This window comes from Podarcis vaucheri (assembly GCF_965113315.1).
Source record: "Podarcis vaucheri genome assembly, chromosome: 7".
In the NCBI taxonomy this organism is placed as follows: Eukaryota; Metazoa; Chordata; class Lepidosauria; order Squamata; family Lacertidae; genus Podarcis; species Podarcis vaucheri.
In genome coordinates, this window is record NC_138765.1 from 19,126,768 (window position 1) to 19,145,478 (window position 18,711).

Here is an 18,711-nt window from a genome sequence, read left to right on the forward strand (position 1 = left end):
TACACACAGGGCCCAGGGGACAAGAGGGTGTCTCCCCACATCCTTCCCAAAGCCTAGGATGTGCTGGGCTTTGGGAAGGAAGTGTGAGGCTCTGAACAGGGTCCTAGACTCCTCCTTCCTCCTTCCCAAAGCCTAGTTAATGCTTTGGGAAGGAGGCAGGAGGGCTCTGAGACCCTGCCACAACCACAAGCCTCCTTCCCAAAGTCCAGCACCTTGCTCACCTGGCATCAACTTTTGGCCTTTGCCATATTACCAAGGTCCTCCCTTGCCCCCTACTGGAAGTTGAGGCTCAGCTGGTACCCAGTGATGCTGATACCTGGCATTACCACTGAATGTAATATGTAAGAAGAGAATTTGAAGACAAGCCTGTAAATGGTTACTAGCCACGCTGTCTATGTTCTGCTTGTTGTAGGCAAAATGCCTTTGAACCCCACTTGCTGGGAATCATGACTGGGGAGAGCAGTGTTGTGTTCAAGTCCTGCTCATGGGCTTCTCATAGGCCTCTAGTTGGCCACTGTGAGAACCAAATGTTGGCTTTGGTGGGCTTTGGCTTCTTCTTATGCTCTTAAGTAGTCAAGTGACCAGAGTGTAGCTTTGCAGTCAAACACAATCATTTGTTAATTGCTGCAGGGCAGCTGGCTGTTCAAAACCTCAGAGGCACTGTCCTTAGGGTTGTGTCAAGGAAGACAGTGCCCCCTAGTGTTGGGAGGCCAGTAGCTCCTTGATATTCACTGCCTCTCCCCTCCAAACTCTGCAGTCCCTGCTCGGATCGTGAACATTTCGTCAGCAGTGACCGTGAATGAGGGAAGCAATGTGAATCTGCTCTGCCTAGCAGTGGGGAAGCCAGAGCCGACGGTAACTTGGCGGCAGTTGAAAGGTAAGGGAGGCTGGAGAGGGGAGGAAGGCTGAGGGTAACCCCTTTGTCCCCTATTCTGGAAGAAACTTACTCACCCCTCTGAGCAACTGGTTTCCTCTGCTAATGAATGAAGGCAGGAAGAAGGAAACCTGTTTACAGATTAGAATCATATGAACCCACCCAGACCCTGAAATCGCCACCTGAGGCCCTTCTTTCTGTGCCTCCTCCATGGGAGCTTCAGAGAGTGACAGCACGAGAAAGGGCCTTTTCTGCAGTGGCTCCCTATTTGTGAAATGCTCTCCCATGGAGGCCCGCCTAGTACCTTCACTGTTCTAGGTGCCAGGTGAAAACGCTCCTCCTCAACCAGGCTTTTGGCTGATTAGCATTGTATGCCCATTTAACTGTGTTCTTTAAATGTGAGTGGGGGGAATGGGTTTTCTTTGTTCCGGTTATTGTTTTTATTATGTCTTTTGTGTTTCCGTTTTGTATTTTTATGCCTTGAGATCCGCGGATGAAGGGTGGTATGCAAATCTAATGAATAAAATAAATAAATAAAATCAGAGCCGACGATTGCCTACATCTCAAAGCAGGTTTCGACCAAAATAAATGCAACTCATACCCATTTATATCTGTTAAGCAGGTGAAATTTGGTACTGGGTACAGAAATTAGCACCTCCTCTTTCTTTCTTTTTTAAAATAAGTAAACAAACAAACAAAGTTTCCACTCCTTAAAATTGCAGAATGGGCTTGAAAGAGTATCTTCGATGGTGAGTGAAATCCCAGAATTGTGGCAGAAAAGATATTGCAGTGGCAGAGAGTGAGAATCTAATCCCCTGCTAAACATAGCCCCCTCGCTCCTCCCCATTACTTGTCCAAGGCAATGCTTAATTATTCCAGCTGCAGAATGCAGCTTTTCTTCTTTTTCTTGGTGCAAAGCTTTGATTTGTTTATCAGCACGCACAGCTCCACCTCCTAGGCAAAGCTGCCCCCCATGCTTTAGCACACATAGCTTGTGGGGTGTGTGGGATTTTCACACTTACGATACTGGGATTTTTAAGATTTGATTTTGAGTTTTGACGAGTTGCCTAAAATGTGTTCGAGGAGGGAGGAGAATCAAGCAGCAATTAAATCCTGCTGGGAAACCTAAGATACAGACTCACAGGAAGATGGAATAAATTCTCACCTGGTTTTGATGAATGAGCAGTATCATGAGCTGCCCAGGGTGACAAACCGCTCTAAACCCTAGCTCGTGCCTAGTGTCCTCCCAGGCTTTTAAACTTTAAAAAAAAGCCTTTCAATACCTTAAAGCTGATATTGATTCCTATTTTAGTCTCTAATTTGGTAGGGGTTCAGGTATTTTATCTGTACCCTTATAGAGGGGTGTGTGTGTGTGTGTGTGTGTGGTGTGTGTGTGTAAAAGCGTGTGTTATTTAATCTGATTTGACGTTTTAATTCATGTTGTGCATTGCCTAGAGGACTAGTTGAACAGCTGGCTAATAAATGTAAATAATAAATAAATAAATAAATAAATAAAAACATATTTCATAGAATCATAGAATCATAGAGTTGGAATAGACCACAAGGGCCATCAAGTCGAACCCCCTGCCAAGGCATTCCCAAACATCTCTACAAAGGCAGGAAGATGAAAATAAAATCAGGGGCACATGGGAACACTGATTTCCCCAGGGACACAGTTCCCAGAAAATAGGCGGCAGACCTTGGAAACACAAATGGCAGCAGGACTCAGCATCCCTGAATAGAGCTTGACATTGCTGGTAGCTGTCTACCTGCCCTCCTGCTTGCTTGTCTCTCTGGGGTTGGCCACGTTAGGCAGTTCGGAAGCTGTCATATTGATGTCCCCATAAAGCCCTGGTGAGGTCCTACGTTGGAGCCTTATGCAGGTGGTGCTGTGGTGTAAACCACTGAGCCTCAGAAGGTCAGCGGTTCAAATCCCTGCAATGGGGTGAGCTCCCTTTGCTCTGTCCTAGTTCCTGCCAACCTAGCAGTTCGAAAGCACGCCAGTGCAAGTAGATAAATAGGGGAAGGTAATCGGGAAGGTAATCGGCATTTCCGTGCGCTCTGGCTTCTGTCACAGTGTTCTGTTGCGCCAGAAGCAGTTTAATCATGCTGGCCACATGACCTGGAAAGCTGTCTGTGGGCAAATGCCGGCTCCCTCAGTCTGAAAGTGAAATGAGCGCCACAGACCCCATAGTTGCCTTTGACTGGACTTAACCATCCAGGGGTCCTTTACCTCTGCCTCACCTACATTGTGGCCTGATGATGATGATGGTGATGATGATGATAATAATAATAATAATAAAAAATATAAATTTATTATTTGTACCCCACCCATCTGGCTGAGCTTCCCCGCCACTCTGGGCAGCTCCCAACTGACTGTTAAAAACAATACAGCACTAAATATTAAAAACTTCCCTAAACAGGACTGCCTTCAGATGTCTTTTAAAGATAAGATAGCGGCTTATTTCCTTCACATCTGAAGGGAGGGCGTTCCACAGGGCGGGGGCCACTACCGAGAAGGTCCTCTGTCTGGTTCCCTGTAACCTCACTTCTCGCAATGAGGGAACCGCCAGAAGGCCCTCGGCGCTGGACCTCAGTGTCCGGGCTGAACGATGGGGGTGGAGACGCTCCTTCAGGTATACAGGACCGAGGCCGTTTGGGGCTTTAAAGGTCAGCACCAACACTTTGAATGTCAAAATGGTCTTGCTGTTCGCCACTGGAGCCTGCTGTAATCCCAGCCGGGGTTGAGTTGTGGGGTGCTGGTGTCAGACGGGTGCACACTGGTGGGAACTCTGAAGGTCCCCTCCTTCCTGGTGCCAGCCTTGCTATGAGAACAGGGGTGGTTGGAGCTCATCCATTTATCAAGCCCCCGGGAGAGAGGCCGCCCTTAGTTGCTGGGATGTGTTTGGCTTGGTAGGCTGCAGGTTGTGCAAGCTTCCCCCCCCACACACACACACTTCTAACCCACAACCCCCTGTGCTGTTGTCACAGCCCCGGTGCGAGGCAGCCCCTGCGTGTCCGAGGTGTGGATAACAGTGTTGCTGTCATATGTGTTTTCTTGTGTGTAAGTCTGTGTTTGTGTCTGTCTCCCTACTGCTGGCCCTGACCCCCTCCCCGCCACCCCCCTCCTCCCTCCACAACAGATGGGTTCACCAGTGAAGGGGAGTACCTGGAAATCACGGAAATCAACAGGCAGCAGGCGGGGGAGTACGAGTGCATCACAGTGAACGGAGTCTCAACACCTGATAGCAAGCGGGTCCTCATCACTGTCAACTGTAAGTGGCCCTCATATTTGCCTCCCAGTTCTGTCCCCTCCAGCCAGATCAAGGGTTGCAATGTCTGGGGCGTGGAGCTTCCCCTATAAAGTTAGGGATGGGTGGATCTGCCTATTTCAGTTTTCTAAGTTTCCTCCCCCATCCAATCTTATCATAACACTGGGACCCTGAGGGACATCTAGTCCAACCCCCCGCAATGCAGGGATCTCAACAGGCAGTCCCACATCCAGTTTGAAACCATACCAGAGCTCGCTTAGCTTTGCAAATAAGCTATCAGTTTTATTGCTGTTTAGATGTAATCCTCCACATTTTTGCAGTAATTTTTGGTTTTATTTCTTTAAAACCCTCACGAACATTCGTCAGAATGTTTAATACAGATTTCTAATGCAAAACTTTTCATATACAATTTTTTCCTTCATTTACATTTTTTTACAAAGTGATTTTCCCCAATATAATGTGTTTTTTGCATATTATTTTCACAATTACAGTGGTACCTTGGGTTACATACGCTTCAGGTTACATACGGTTCAGGTTACAGATTCCGCTAACCCAGAAATAGTGCTTTGCTTCAGGATGAGAACAGAAATTGTGCTCCGGCGGAGTGGCAGCAGCAGGAGGCCCCATTAGCTAAAGTGGTGCTTCAGGTTAAGAACAGTTTCAGGTTAAGTACGGACCTCTGGAACGAATTAAGTACTTAACCTGAGGTACCACTGTATATGCATTTATATGCACACTTTAGTCTTGTGCATACATGCTGTGCATATACTTGGCTGGAGTAATTTTGCAATGGAGCATATGGGGCGTTTGATAGGGAGGGTTCCCCCTTTACTCTTGTGCATCTTATTTAGTTGGAGAACTGCATCAAAAAATTCGGACAAGTGTGAATTTCAAAGGCTTGCTGTGTTTTGGTTTGAGAAGTGGGTCTTAAGTGACTTCTCAGTGAAATGCAAACAGAACTGAATTTTTCCACCAACCCTAGCTGAGACCCAGCCCTTAACTGGGAATCAGGAATGCAGGAATGAATCACTCCAAAGGTGAGCGTGGAGCTGCAAGTGTTTTCACTGCCTCTCACTTCCTCATCTCCTCCCCAGCTTTCAATCACAGGGTATTAACATCTTATGAACCATGGGACTGCCCTTTGCTCCCTTAATAATGGTCTTTTCTACTCCTCCCCTGGCTAAACTACACATTACCTATGAGATTATTGACTGGATCTCTTGTAAGAGATCCTGGCTGGATCTACACTGATCTGTAAAAACGTTATTAAAGGCTATTTTTAAAAAAATGTCCTATTGCTCTCAATGCAATTTCCCAATGGCAACGGATCACTGCTCTGCAGCCCCCCCCCCTGCTATCACATTTTAATAACGTGTTTATAACATTTTAAATGATGTGTGCAGATGAGTCCCCTGATCCATATAGATATAATTCAACTGCTGGGGGTTCCAAATTAGAAGTGGAAGAGGGACGCTTAACTCTTTCCCACCCTATCTTGTCCCTAATATAAATCACCTCCAAGTTTCTGTTAGCCCTGAACTGGGAAGGGGATGGAGGAGTTTAAGTATCATCCTCTTCTTTCTGAGACATCACTGGCCAATTCTCACAACGTGGGTGCTCAGAGCTGGTTTACACACATGGCGGAATGAAGTAATAGGGAGTTGGGAGTTGTTAGGCTGGGCTATAGCACTTCAGGCTGCTGGCAGGGTGGCCCGTTTTTAAACAGTGGGGGGAAAGATGGCCTTTAAGATGTGCAGAGCCCAGATTCTCAAAGGCTTTATAAATATTGACCAGGCTCTTGGATCGAAGGCTTGAAAGGCTAAAGAACGTTGGGGCAAGTTCTGGGGCACTGGAGCCATAGGCTTAGGATCACCACTCCCCCCCCCCTCTCTCTCTCTCTCAGCAGAGGCCTTTATGAAACTAGGTGAAAAGGCACATATTATGCAGTTGGCATTGTCCTCCCCCCTTCCCTTCTCTTAAATCTGTGATAGTGGGAGAAGCATCAAAACGGCATGAAGAAGAGAGGGGATTTTTTTTCTTCCTCCTCTCTATCACTCCCTTGCACAGGCAAACATTGTGCCATGGTGTAGGGGTTTATGGGAGATGTGGTTCTTCCAAAGTCATCTTCTTTTGGAGGATGATGATGATAATAATAATAATAATAATAATAATAATAATAATAATAATAATAAATTTTATTTATACCCCGCCCTCCCCAGCCAAGACCGGGCTCAGGGCAGCTAACACCAAATATAAAAACAATTGATTGAAATACAGCTTAAAAAAAAAACAAGATTAAAATACAACATTAAAACATTAAAATGCAACCTCATTTCAGTGGAAACTCAATCAAAAACTTTTGGGGGGATAAAAACGTCAAGTCTTCACCAAGGCTAACTATCCAGACTGGTTCTACATGGGCCAGAAAAAAGCCAGGGAAGTCCCCAAATAAGAGTTCCAACACAGAAGGAGAAAGGAAAAAAGAAAGAAGGGAAGTGAATCAAATTGATTCCAAGCCAAAGGCCAGGCAGAACAACTCTGTCTTACAGGCCCTGCGGAAAGAAGTCAGATCCAGATGCCAGGGGAAGGTCTGTCGTTCTGTGGTAGAGCATCAACCAGATTCAACCCCTGGCGTCTCCGGGTAAGAAAGCCTAGAGACCTTCTGTCAGTTAGTGTTGGCAGTGCTGAACCATGTGGACAAATGATCTGACTCAGTATAAGGCAACTTCCTATAATGTTATGATAGGGGAGCAGGGAATTCTTCTCTGACTCAGATTTTTATGCAAGCCAGAGAAGAACTTTTGGAACTTGTACAGCTTTACGTTCCCCTGTTGTGTTTTCCCCAAGCCTGACTTGGGCCGCGTCCATACCATACATTGACAGCGATATGCTACCACTTTCAACAGCATGGCTTCTCCCAGAGGATTCTGGGAATTGTACTTTGTTAAGAGTGCTGAGGGTTGTTAGGAGGCCTCTGTTCTCCTCACAGAGGTACAATTCTAAGAGTGTTTCAACAATCGATCTCTGTTTACAGGGAACTCTGGGCATTGCAGCTCTGGGAGGGGAACACGGGCTTCTTAAGAACCTTCCCCCTTAAGAAACTACAGTTCCCAGAATTCTTTGGGGAAGCATCTCTACCAGAGGTTGGCAACTGGAGACTATCTGTTGAGGAACAGCTAAGACACCGCATATCGTGACTAATATATGCCTCCCACATCAACTGTTGTCTCTTCCTAGACCCTCCAACCATCACAGATGTAAAGGACTCACGTATCCCGATGGGAAAGAATGCACTTCTGCGCTGTGAGGCCATGGCTGTGCCACCTGCAGAATTCCAGTGGTTCAAAGACGACAAACAGTAAGTCATTCTTCTGCCCATTTCTTGGCCCTGGCCAGAGATCCATAACATTGATATCCCTCCAATACATTTGGGAGGGGGAATCGCAGCTTAGCGGCTTTGCAACAGGGAGATCCTAGGCTCAGTCACTTACACCTCCAAGTTGAAAGGATCAGTTAGCAGGGGAGGGGAAAGACCACTGCCTCAGACCAGGCAGAGCTCCTGCTAGGGTCCAAATAGCGTAAGCAGCTTTCTGTGTTCCTTAAGGACCTTTTGGCACAAGCCATTTCTTCTCCCCAGGGCAAAATTGGTGTGGTGTAACCACGTGGTGGAATGTGGTAATGATGTGGACTGAACTACTGCAGGTGTAGGGGGGGTGCGTTTGAATGCTCCTCCATGTACAACGACAAAAAGGCCCTTTAAAATACTTGGCGTAAAAAAGACCTAGGTACAGTGGGGAGAAAGGTTCTAACTTTGGCCTGCTCCCTTTATATGCTAGTTTTCTACTTGCAGGGATGTTTCCCCCCACTTTTTGGCAGCATTAAAACATGTCACCCCCTCCTGCCATCTGAAGTGGTACTGTCCATTCTGTAAACTCAGTATCGGTTGTGCTGCAGGCACAGTCCAAGCCATTGTGCTTGGTAATTCTCAGCAACCTTCAGCACCCTGCAGTTCCCTGGATTCTCTGTGGGAACCAATATCTTGCAAGATAAGACCGGCATAAGCTTTCATCAGAGGTGCATCCCAATTCTCCAATCAGGGCTGGCTGCTGAGCTTCTTGATCTTGTTTCCATTTGGCAAGACAGTCATTACTCTCCAGCAGCCTTTCTCAAACTCAGGTCCCCAGATGTCATTGGACTACAAGTCCCATCACCCCTAGCTACAGGACCAGCAGTAAGAACCCAAGTATGAGAAAGTCTGCTCCACAGTCGTCTTCTTCTTTGCCCTCCTCCAAACTCTCCTGTTTAAGCAAATAAATAAAAAGGAAAAGAAATTACGGGACTGGCACTCGGAGGTCAGTGTGGCAGCACAGGCAATGATTGCGGAAGGCCCCGAATTCAATCTCAGCGAAAAGGATCAAGGTGGCAGGTGATGGTGACGACCCTTCTCTGCCTGAGATCCTGGGGAGTCATGGCCAATCAGAGCTCTGAGATAGGCAGGCAGATCACCTGACCTAGTAGAAGGCAGCTTCTCTTCCCCCCTCCCACCATGTAACTTCGCTGTGCGTCTCATTAGTTAGACAGCACCGCATGCTTTAACCTTCCAAATGGCAATCTTATTAAACAAACCCACGGCGCGTACTCATGGTCGCTTAACGCAGATTAATTTGTAACTCTCCAAGCAGAACACGGCCCATCAGTCACGTATAGCCCCCCGTCCCCCGGGGGGCTTGATAAACCGTGTGGTGTGGTTGCCTGCCTGGGATTGGGGGGGGGAGAGGGGAGCTGTTGTCAAGTCCCCTGGCAGGCCCTGGCATGTGATGAGTGGGTTGTGTTCACCTGGTACAGGTGGGAAATGGCAATTTGTATAGGTTTGTAGCAGGCGTGGCCAATGTTGTACAGCCCACCTGGTGGTGCTGTTCTGCAAAACCTCTCATCACCCTTGACCATTGGGATGAGGGAGAGATTTGATTTAGTTCACGTTTAAAGGGGAACCCATCGAATTTGCCCTTCCTGAAACAAAAAAAGCAAACCCAAATATCGAAATTCATGCTTTCCCGAATTTTGCAATGCAGTTCTGCAGTCAAGCGATGGGAACAAAGGTTAGGGGGAATGTGCACATTTGGCATAGGGGTTCCATTCCTGGGTGGCCTGGGTCGGCAGAGTGGGCATAAGCCCACTCCACCCTGTTCTGCCTCTGTTCTGCCCTCTTCTGGGCTTTGGGAAGGAGGTGCGGGGGCCCTGGCTGGTCCTAGAGCCCTCTCACCTCCTCCTAAATACGGGAAAGTGCTAACTAGGTTCTGGGAAGGAGGAGGAGGGCACTAGGACCCTGTCAGAGTTCTCATGCCTCCATCCCAAAGCCCAGAGCCTCGCTTACCAGTCTTCGAGATAGCATCCCACCCCCCCACCCCAGCTCAGCACCCAGTGCATGAGCACCGCTTGCACAGCCTTAACTTTGCCCCTGGATTTTGCTCTTTTCCATGTTTGCATTCATTTGTCAACTCAGTAGGAAGGAGTAAGTGCTGTAGGGAGAAAAAGGCTCCTGAAGGAAGAGGCGGAGGGGGGAGGGGGGAGGGGGAATTTCTGTGCTTAGCTGAACAGCTGAGGCCCCTCTTTCGGGAGCCGAGTTCTGGTTCTGCAGGGATTGACACCTGACAAGATGATTTGCAATTATCTCCCGATCAGCCTCCCAGTTGTTTCCCTCCAGTGTTCCCACGCTAGCTTGGTGATAACAGTTCATGGTTCAAACCTCTTGCGTCTCAGGGGGGCTGTTTGTGGTTAGAACTGCTCAGCAAAAAGAAACCGTGACTTTTTATCTTACTTTATTAGGAAACAATGACAGAGCTGTGGGCGCACTGAACATCAGACGCAAAAAGTCAGGGCGGAGGGTGGGAGGAAGCCACCCAGGAACACAAGGACACACACACACACACACACACACACACACACACATATACCCAGTGATTTGATAGCTGTCAGTAAAAGCAATGTGGAGTTTATACAAGAAAATTGTCAGAAGCCATAAAATTATGAAGTTCTGGTTGATGAACAAGCAACTGGGGTTTAATTTGAGCTGGAGCTAAGGGCCAAATAGCATATTCCATGTCCAGATTCTCCCAATATTTTTGTTTTTACTTACAAAGCAGTGACAGCAGGCTCTAAATTTGATCAGAGTGGTAGCATCGGAGGGGGAGGCAGTGTTTAATCTGAAAGGCTGCCGCACTGGTGAAGGCAAAGGATTGTTCTCTGCCTCCCCCAAAGGGCAGCGTATTTGTTTGGTTGATCATTAAGAGAAACCTGGTGACTTTTAAGAGCAGCTTAATAATAGAACCCCATTTCCTAGAGGGGGGGGTGGTTTCTCTGTGAGTAGTGGTGGGACAACCATTTGTGAAGAATGCTCACTTTCGATAAAGCTATCAATGGCTACCACCAGGTTGGTCGGAGGTGGCAATGTTGCTAGAGGCCACAGGATGGGTGAAGATTCTTGTGCTAGGGTCTTGCTTGTGGGTTTCCCATAGGCATCTGGTTGGCCACTGCAAAGACAGGACACTTCACTAGATGGGTCATTGGCCTGATGTGCTGGACTCTTCTCCTGTTTTTATTTTTGCTCTGGAACTCACACAACAAGCAGGAGATTGGACTAGATGGTGTAGATTTTGGCCATAGCGAGATGAATCACATAGATCTTCGTGGAAGCTGAACTGTAGGGAAACGGAAGCGGCGCTGATTGAGAGAAACCAAGGAAGGGCAGAAATTGCCTCCTTCCCCCATCCCTTCTTGTAACCAATTGAGCCAATAACCAGCACACTGCAGACCAAATAAAACTCTTGCTCTTTCTGGCTGCCCAGGAGTGCAAAAACAGGGACGGCGGTCAAGCAAGGGGAGGGGAGGAAAGATAATAACATGGTTGCTGGGCTGCATTCGGTTTGGTGAGTCACGGGTTTTGCAGCTGTTCAAACCAAGCCAGACTAGATGGCTTCATAGATTTAAAACTCGGGGGTGAGGGGAGAGAAAATAGCCTGGATAATGGGAGAGTCTGTATGTGGAATACTTTGCCTGGTAGGAGGGCTGCCGTGGGATATACCATCCTTGCTGCCACATTTAATAAAGAAGAAGCTTCCCTCTCAGGAGTGGCAAGCAACAATACGCATGTGTGCATGCACATTCACACACACACACCACCGTATCAGAGAAAAGGAGGCAGGTGAATCCAGATCTACTGCCGCTGTGGGGGTTGTGGTCCAACGGATGATGGATCGCCTGCCTGACAGGCCAGAGCAGAGATAAACAGCCACTGGGACTGTGGGAAGGTGGCATAGAGAGGTGTGGAAACTGCAAAGGGAGCCCTTGGACTGCATTGGCCTATTCAGCCTCCTGTAGCTTTTGATTTCTGGGGATGCCTTTGAAGCACTCCCTCTCCAAGTGCCTCCCAGGATTTGAGGGCTTCCCAAACACCTAGCCTTGTTTCCAGAGCACCTCCAAGGATGCATGAGCAAGCTGCCCCTTTGCAATTTCTTGACTTGGTTCGGACTGATACCTATGTGAGGTTTGCCAGAAAAGTGTCCCCTTTTGCATCTCCCCTGCCCACCTCCTCTGTCCCCGCTCCTCTTCTCCTCGTAAGTTACCAGCAGCGATCCAAAGTGTTTGTGCCTGGGTGAAGCCATGGTGCAGGGAAAGGGATCTAGCAACACAAATGCGCAAGAGGGTAAAGACCCCCTTTTTGTGCACTGGGATTTTGACCACGCACAGACGTGCCAGGGCATGTGGGCAGCTTCCAAGGGTTGCAGTGGCAGAAGGTGCGAACTAATAAACAAGGGCCATCACTGGGAACTTATATCTCTTTAACAAAGGGCTAACTCTCATGCAAAGAAGCCAGGAAATAGAATGCTGATCATGGGCAAATCAGGGACAGGGCATGAGATCAGTTGCAAGCTGGTATTTTCTATAATTCCCCGTATTCTCAGAGCACAATGCTTTAACAATGTTACCCGCCCATGCTCTCCTCCCACTCCCTTTTCCTAGCAGAGTAATTGGCGGCGTGGATGGACTGCAGATCCAGAATGAGCGCACTCGTTCCATGCTGCTCTTCAGCAACGTCACCGCTCGTCATTATGGGAACTACACCTGCCTGGCTTCCAATAACTTAGGCTCCTTCAATGTCAGCTTACGGCTTATCAGTGAGTCTCTCTTCTCCTCTTCCTGCTACCACCTCCCCCATCCCTGATGGAGGTTGTGTCTTAACCTTGACTGGGCCCACTATGAAGGGCCCTTCTCCTCCCAATGGCAGGTTTGCCTGCCACCACTTGCACCCTCAGTTTGGCTCCTAGAGCCACTGGACTGGCCGGGCATATGAGAAGTAGTGTGGGTGGGAGAGAAATTGGATCCACTTTGCATTGGAAGGTGAAAACTAGAACTTCTCAGAACAATGTGCAGCCCTCTTGCAAAATACACCCATCTCTGAATTTTGCAACGCAGCTCTCCAAGCAAGTAAGGCATACAAAACTGCACGCACTAGTAATGTGTGCATTAAAAAAACATGCATTGGTTAATGACAATAGTATACACAAAAGGCATAATATTAGGGGGAACTGCTTTGTAAACAGGTTAATCAAACAAAATTGCAAAAAAAATGTGTTTATTAGGAGAAAGGTGTAAGGGAGAAATGCAAACTATAATGGTGGTGAATTTTTAATAATAATAATAATAATAATAATAATAATAATAATAATAATAATAATATGATTTTATTATTTGTACCTACTCATCTGACTGGGTTGCCCCAGCCACCTTGGGTGACTTCCAACAAATATAAAAGCACAATAAAACATCAAACATTCAGATGGCTTCTAAAAGTCAGATAGTTGTCTATTTCCTTGACATCTGATGGGAGGGCATTTCACAGGGAGGAAGTCACTACTGAGAAGGCCCTCTACCTGCTTCACTGTAACATCACTTAGCTTCGCAGTGAGGGAACTACCAGAAGGCCCTCAGAGCTGGACCAAACAGTGGGGGTGGAGACGCTCCTTCAGGTATACAGGGCCAAAGCTCTTTAGGGCTTTAAAGGTCAGCACCAACACTTGAATTATGCTCAGTAAAGTACTGGGAGCCAATGTAGATCCTTTAGGACCAGAGTTATATGATCCCAGTGGCTGCTCCTGGTCATCAGTCTAGCTGCCGCATTCTGGATTAGTTGTAGTTTCAGAGTCACCTTCATGTAGAGCGCATCGTCGTACTCCAAGCGGGAGATAACCAATTTTAAGAAAAAATATATTTGCAAAGTGATGTACAATTGTGGAGAATGGAACTTCTAAGACTGGAAAAATGAGACACTGTGGGTACTCAAAATTGACACATTTGCCTAATCCCAGTAAGGTAAAGGTAAAGGTAAAGGGACCCCTGACCATTAGGTCCAGTCATGGCCGACTCTGGGGTTGCGACGCTCATCTCGCTTTATTGGCCGAGGGAGCCGGCGTACAGCTTCCAGGTCATGTGGCCAGCATGACAAAGCTGCTTCTGGCGAACCAGAGCAGCGCACAGAAACGCCGTTTACCTGCTGGAGCGGTGCCTATTTATCTACTTGCACTTTGAGGTGCTTTTGAACTGCTAGGTTGGCAGGAGCAGGGACCGAGCAATGGGAGCTCACCCCACGCGGGGATTTGAACCGCCAACCTTCTGATTGGCAAGTCCTAGGCTCTGAGGTTTAACCCACAGTGCCACCCATGTCCCATCTATCCTAGTAGAGAGGGCCAATTTTATTTCTAACACTCTGGTTAAAACAAACCCTTCTTCTCCTCCTCTTAGGACCAGGTTCTCTGGACAACATGGCAGCCTCCAGCATGGAATCTCCCCTCTTCCTGGGCCTGCTGTCATCCGCCTTTGTGACTCTGCTGTTTAAGGTTTAGGGCGGCTGGGGAATTGAAGCAGAAACACGGAAGGAAACAGGTGAAAGGGAATGAATCCAAGAGAGGGAGAAAAAAGAGAGAGAGGGGGAGGCATCTCTACTTTCTGGAAAAGATGAAGAGAGAGAGGGAAATGAAATTTATCAAGAACCCCATCACTGTGAGGGATAGAAGAAAACAAAACGAAACGGGAAAAAAATATGCATTTGTTTCTACAGCCATTTATCTTCACACTCCATCTCAGACACTCCCAGTTGAACTTGTTATTTAACACAACCGAAAAGACACAGGGCTCTATAGGGTTGACTGCAGACATTGCTCACCCCACCCCTCACCTCTGCGACTTAAATGGAACAGCAACATTTTCTTCCTTGGGCTGATGGGACCTTTCGTCCTTCGAATACACAGACCCCGGAATACCGATTTCACAAAGGGTTTTGTTCTTTCTGTTATTTTAACCTCCTTTTTTCTTCTTTTGGTTCCTTCTTTCGCTGTTGTTTGGGAGCAAGGATTTCAGCAGCTGACAACACTTAGGAGCTTCCCTTTTAATTATTATGATTTACAAGCTGGGCTGAGAACCTCCATAGGCGGTGGAATTCCTTCTGCCCCCTTCCAGATTCATTCAGACAGATTTGCAGGCCATTTGTTATTATTTTTTGCAGCCTGGGGCCAGGAAAACTATCAGCAATATTTGGAAGGCTGCTGAGCTCAGCCTAGGCAGGAAGGAGGTCTCCTTTGGGACATTGCGAGAGAGGCTGACATCCTATAAATGCACTCCGCGAACGCTGTCTGAGGACCAGCACCGAGAACCAAACCCGCAGCCCTTAGACACGACGGCATGCCAGAGTCTTTGGAAGAACTGTTAAAGGTCATAGAGCCAAGTCTGCTAAGTTTTTTGAGGCATGGAATTTCCACCCTTTAAAAAGCAGGGGTAAGAATGACCTTCTCCTGACAATGTTGATTGCCAGGTAACGTTATGCGGCCTATGGAGAGAAACCAGGAAGAGGGAATGGCTGGTTTAATTCTTTGTTTGGCCCAGGAATTTTCCTGCTTTTGACAGTGATTGGGTTGGGTTTTTGTTTTGTTTTTTCATTCGTTGGGGGTGGGGTGTATATTTCCGCTGGAAAAATCATTGCTTGGAACATCTGCCAGCTCTCTAAAATCAATGGTGTTCTTTTTCTGTACTTTTCACAAAATCTTTTCTCGGCAATTTCCCTTGAGCTAAGGACTCCCATCCCCCCCCTCTACCTTTATACACACATACACATATGCACAAACCCACACCAGTATCTCTCCTCTGTATCTTTGTTGAACAAAAGCACCGTGGCACTTGAATTCTTCCTTATTTATGTCTTTATTCTATTTCCCTTCCTCTTTTCTTCTTTGCTCTTCCTAGTTCTCGAGTCATTATTGCTGATTGTATCTCGGGACCCCCCAGCCCTGACTTCAAAGGCTCCCTTTCAGACGGAATTATAATCAGGGTTTTGTGTATTCAGCACTTCTGCACATGCACCACACACACACAAAAAGTCCAACGTTTGGGATACGATTCAGCATTCGGATATGTCATAAAAAATAAAAAGTTTCTAGTCCTTTTGTAAAGATAAGCTTGAGAATGTGTGGGAAATACCAGCGGGTATCTTTGTGGATGTGATGAGGCATAGCTAATCATAGATCCAGAAATGCAAGCAGCCTGATAGAGTGAAGATTATTCATCTTTCTGCAGCCTGTTTATTAAAAGTCTCAGTAAAGGCAGTGATGCAGATAGGTACAGTTGAACTTTGGAAGACGAACAGCTTAGTTCCCGAGCATTTTGGCTCCCGAACGTTGCAAACCCGGAAGTGACTGTTCCGGTCTGCAAACTATTTTGGAAAGCTCAATGTCCGACGGGGCTTCCGTGGCTTCTGATTGGCTGCAGAAGCTTCCTGCAGCCAATCAGAAGCCGTGCTTTGGTTTTTGAACGTTTTGGAAGTTGAACGGACTTCCAGAACGGATTCCGTTCAACTTCCAAGGTACGACTGTACTTTGGACTTTGAGGTCCTCTCTTTAGGTAGCAGTGTCTATCGCTTCACTTGCTTCACATTGCGATCTGCTGGCCCTGCTGTGACTGGGGCTCCCTCCTGCTCATTCTGCCAAGTGGGGCCTTAGACACTTGCCCTGAAGTCCTGTCTTGATGGAACCGCTGCTATGAGGCTAATAATACCTCTTGTTTTCATGCTGGCCAAGGAGGAGATTGTCCACTTCAGTGGCCAACACAGAAACACAAGAAACTGGCCCCTGAGCTGGTTAGCAAATCCCTCCTGCAGGCTAGTAGTTTTGTAGACTTATTTGCAAGGCTATGTGGGTGATCCTTCCCTGCAGATATATCCCCCATCCCCAGTACAATTGGAGGTAGTTTGAAAGAGAAGTTTCTGCTTGTGAGGTGTGCAGGTTTTTGCATGGTTTGGGCATCAAACTAAATGTTGTGGGAGATGCTGAGAACTGAAGAAATGCCACATGTGAGGCTGATAAGTGACAAGTTTATAAGCCCAACACATTGCAGCTGGGATTTAGTCGACACAAAATTGCATCTCCTTCTAGCACACCACATGCCCATAAAGGGGTTGTGTTTCCAAATGTGTCAGGAGGAAGTCAACAGAAACACTGGGGATCACTGGTCAGATGACATCTGCACCTTATTGGCCTTGCTTCTGGCGTCTTTCCAGTTATCAGTGTGTCTCCCTGTTTTGTTTGTAGCTGCTGATGCCACTACGGAAGGAGGAAGAGGAAGAGGAGATGAAGGGTTGCTGTTTATGACTGCAGCCGCAGATCTCCTATAACATCTATGTAGTCCAACCCTCAAAACTTATAAGATGTGCTTTGACTAGGTTAATAATAATAAAAATAATAATAATAATGCATTTACAGTCAGCAGTGGTAATGTAGCCTCTCAATCCACTTAAATGAAACTGCTTGTTTGTAAGATATATTGTGCAAATGCATGCAAATGTGTTCAGTTTCCACTGTCCTACACAAGTTGCTAGACCTCAGCATTTCTTGACACAGAATGTAGGTTAGTAGAATAATGTTCGTTTCTTTTGAAACATGGAGTATCTACAGTCCTATGCAGCTGTGCACATGCCAAGATCCTGCAGGAGTACAGAAAACTCAGAATGTGGGAGGGGTTGATTTCAGTTTCCTGGGAATCCCAGCTTTCTTTCTTTTGGGCGAGGGGAGAGCAAGTTCCTAGCTGTTATAGTTATGGCTGTATGCTTGCAAAACTTTTTTGTGCTATGCCTGCTGAATCTCTGAAGCCAAAGAGGTGGCTGAACAAGATCCCAAGTGGTCTTAGCTCCTTGTCCCTCTCCTTGAGTAGCAGAAACATGATTATGTAAAAATGGGGGGGGTTAAAAAATAGTAGGATGAATTAAACAAAACGAGGGGAAAAAATATTGAGTTCATTTGCATAGTTTATGCAGATTGCAGAACTGGGCTTTTCTTGGTGCAGAATTTACATTACCTTGCTGCAGAATTTTTCATTTGGCAGACAGTACACAGAGCCCTGGTTATAATTGAGAATCCAGAGCATGCACACACAAGCATCACCACCACCCAACAAAGGCAGATTGGTGGGACCTTTTCTGCATCTCCAGAAGGAAGGCTCTAGTTCTCACCTTGTTAGATTCTACTCTAGTATCATGTCAGAGGCATCTCCTCCTGAATAGCATTTCCTTGTCCCTCCTACATTCTCAAGGTTATTGCTGTAGCTGGAGGTGCTCCTGACACTCAGCAGAGGTGAGAGAGCCCATGTCAGGACAGGGATGGGAAACCTAAGGCCCTCCAGGTGTTCTTGGACTCCAGCTCCCATCAGCCTCAGCCAGCATGGTTGATGATCAGGGATGATGGGAGTTGCAGTCTTAACAACTATGGGTTCCCCAGCCCTACAGTAGCAGATATTGGGGGTGATTGGTGATGCTCAAATTGTGCCTCCAGCTGAAAGGAGGAAGCGTGGCGCTCTGGTATTGCATATGGTGCTTGGCTCACTGTAGAGACTCGCTTGTGCTTGCTTGTGTTAACATCTGATTGCTGTACATACAGAAGTGGGGAGTGAGAGAGAGGCATCTGTAATGTAGGTGAGGATGCTGACCAAGCCAGCACAGGAGTTTCCATTCGCATTAAAAACCCTGGTTGAAGCAGGAGTCTCTCTTGAAGCCTTATTTGCCCTTGCGGGAATGGCAGAATGGCTGAGTACCAATGATAACTTCTCAGAGAGCTGGAGGTGATCTTGTGGAGCTTTCTCACCTTCAGTGCATGGGGTTTTGTTTGTTCTTTGTGGCCTGCTGTGGTCCCTAACCAAAACGTTCCTTGAAAGTTCCACAGTGCTTCAAACAGTAGGAGAGGAAAGCCAAAAGGAGCTCCAGCCAGGGCACCCAGGATTGTATGAGCTGTATTGTGTGTTTTGGTGAGACAGTCCCAAAGCAGTGTAGTGCCTCTGTTAAATTATGGTTGACGCACTTCTGTTTAAAAAAATGTACATGAGAGAACAGGTGCGTCTCCATGCAAGCAGGAAACATGGACAGTTTCCCCTTAGGGATGAAATTGACTGGACCAGGAAATACTTATTTGGTCTAGTCAATTTCAGCACTCTTATTACCTGCTATGAGATTAAGGCTGCTATTTTAAGCATGCT

At 47.0% G+C, this 18,711-nt stretch overlaps 1 protein-coding gene across 2 annotated transcripts in view; it reads left to right on the forward strand.

The window, feature by feature from the left end:
- The window catches only part of IGLON5 (IgLON family member 5), a 136,105-nt gene extending 117,891 nt beyond the window's left edge, over window positions 1-18,214 (forward strand). Inside the window, exons 4-8 of one of the 2 annotated variants that reach the window (XM_082231843.1) lie at window positions 758-877; window positions 4,018-4,149; window positions 7,384-7,504; window positions 12,166-12,320; window positions 13,945-18,214. In XM_082231843.1, the coding sequence (XP_082087969.1) occupies window positions 758-877; window positions 4,018-4,149; window positions 7,384-7,504; window positions 12,166-12,320; window positions 13,945-14,045 (629 nt within the window). In that variant the 3' untranslated portion in view covers window positions 14,046-18,214. The remainder of the gene's footprint in view (window positions 1-757; window positions 878-4,017; window positions 4,150-7,383; window positions 7,505-12,165; window positions 12,321-13,944) is intronic. The other variant, XM_082231844.1, reaches the window with a different exon arrangement.
- Window positions 18,215-18,711: the final 497 nt, after the last annotated feature.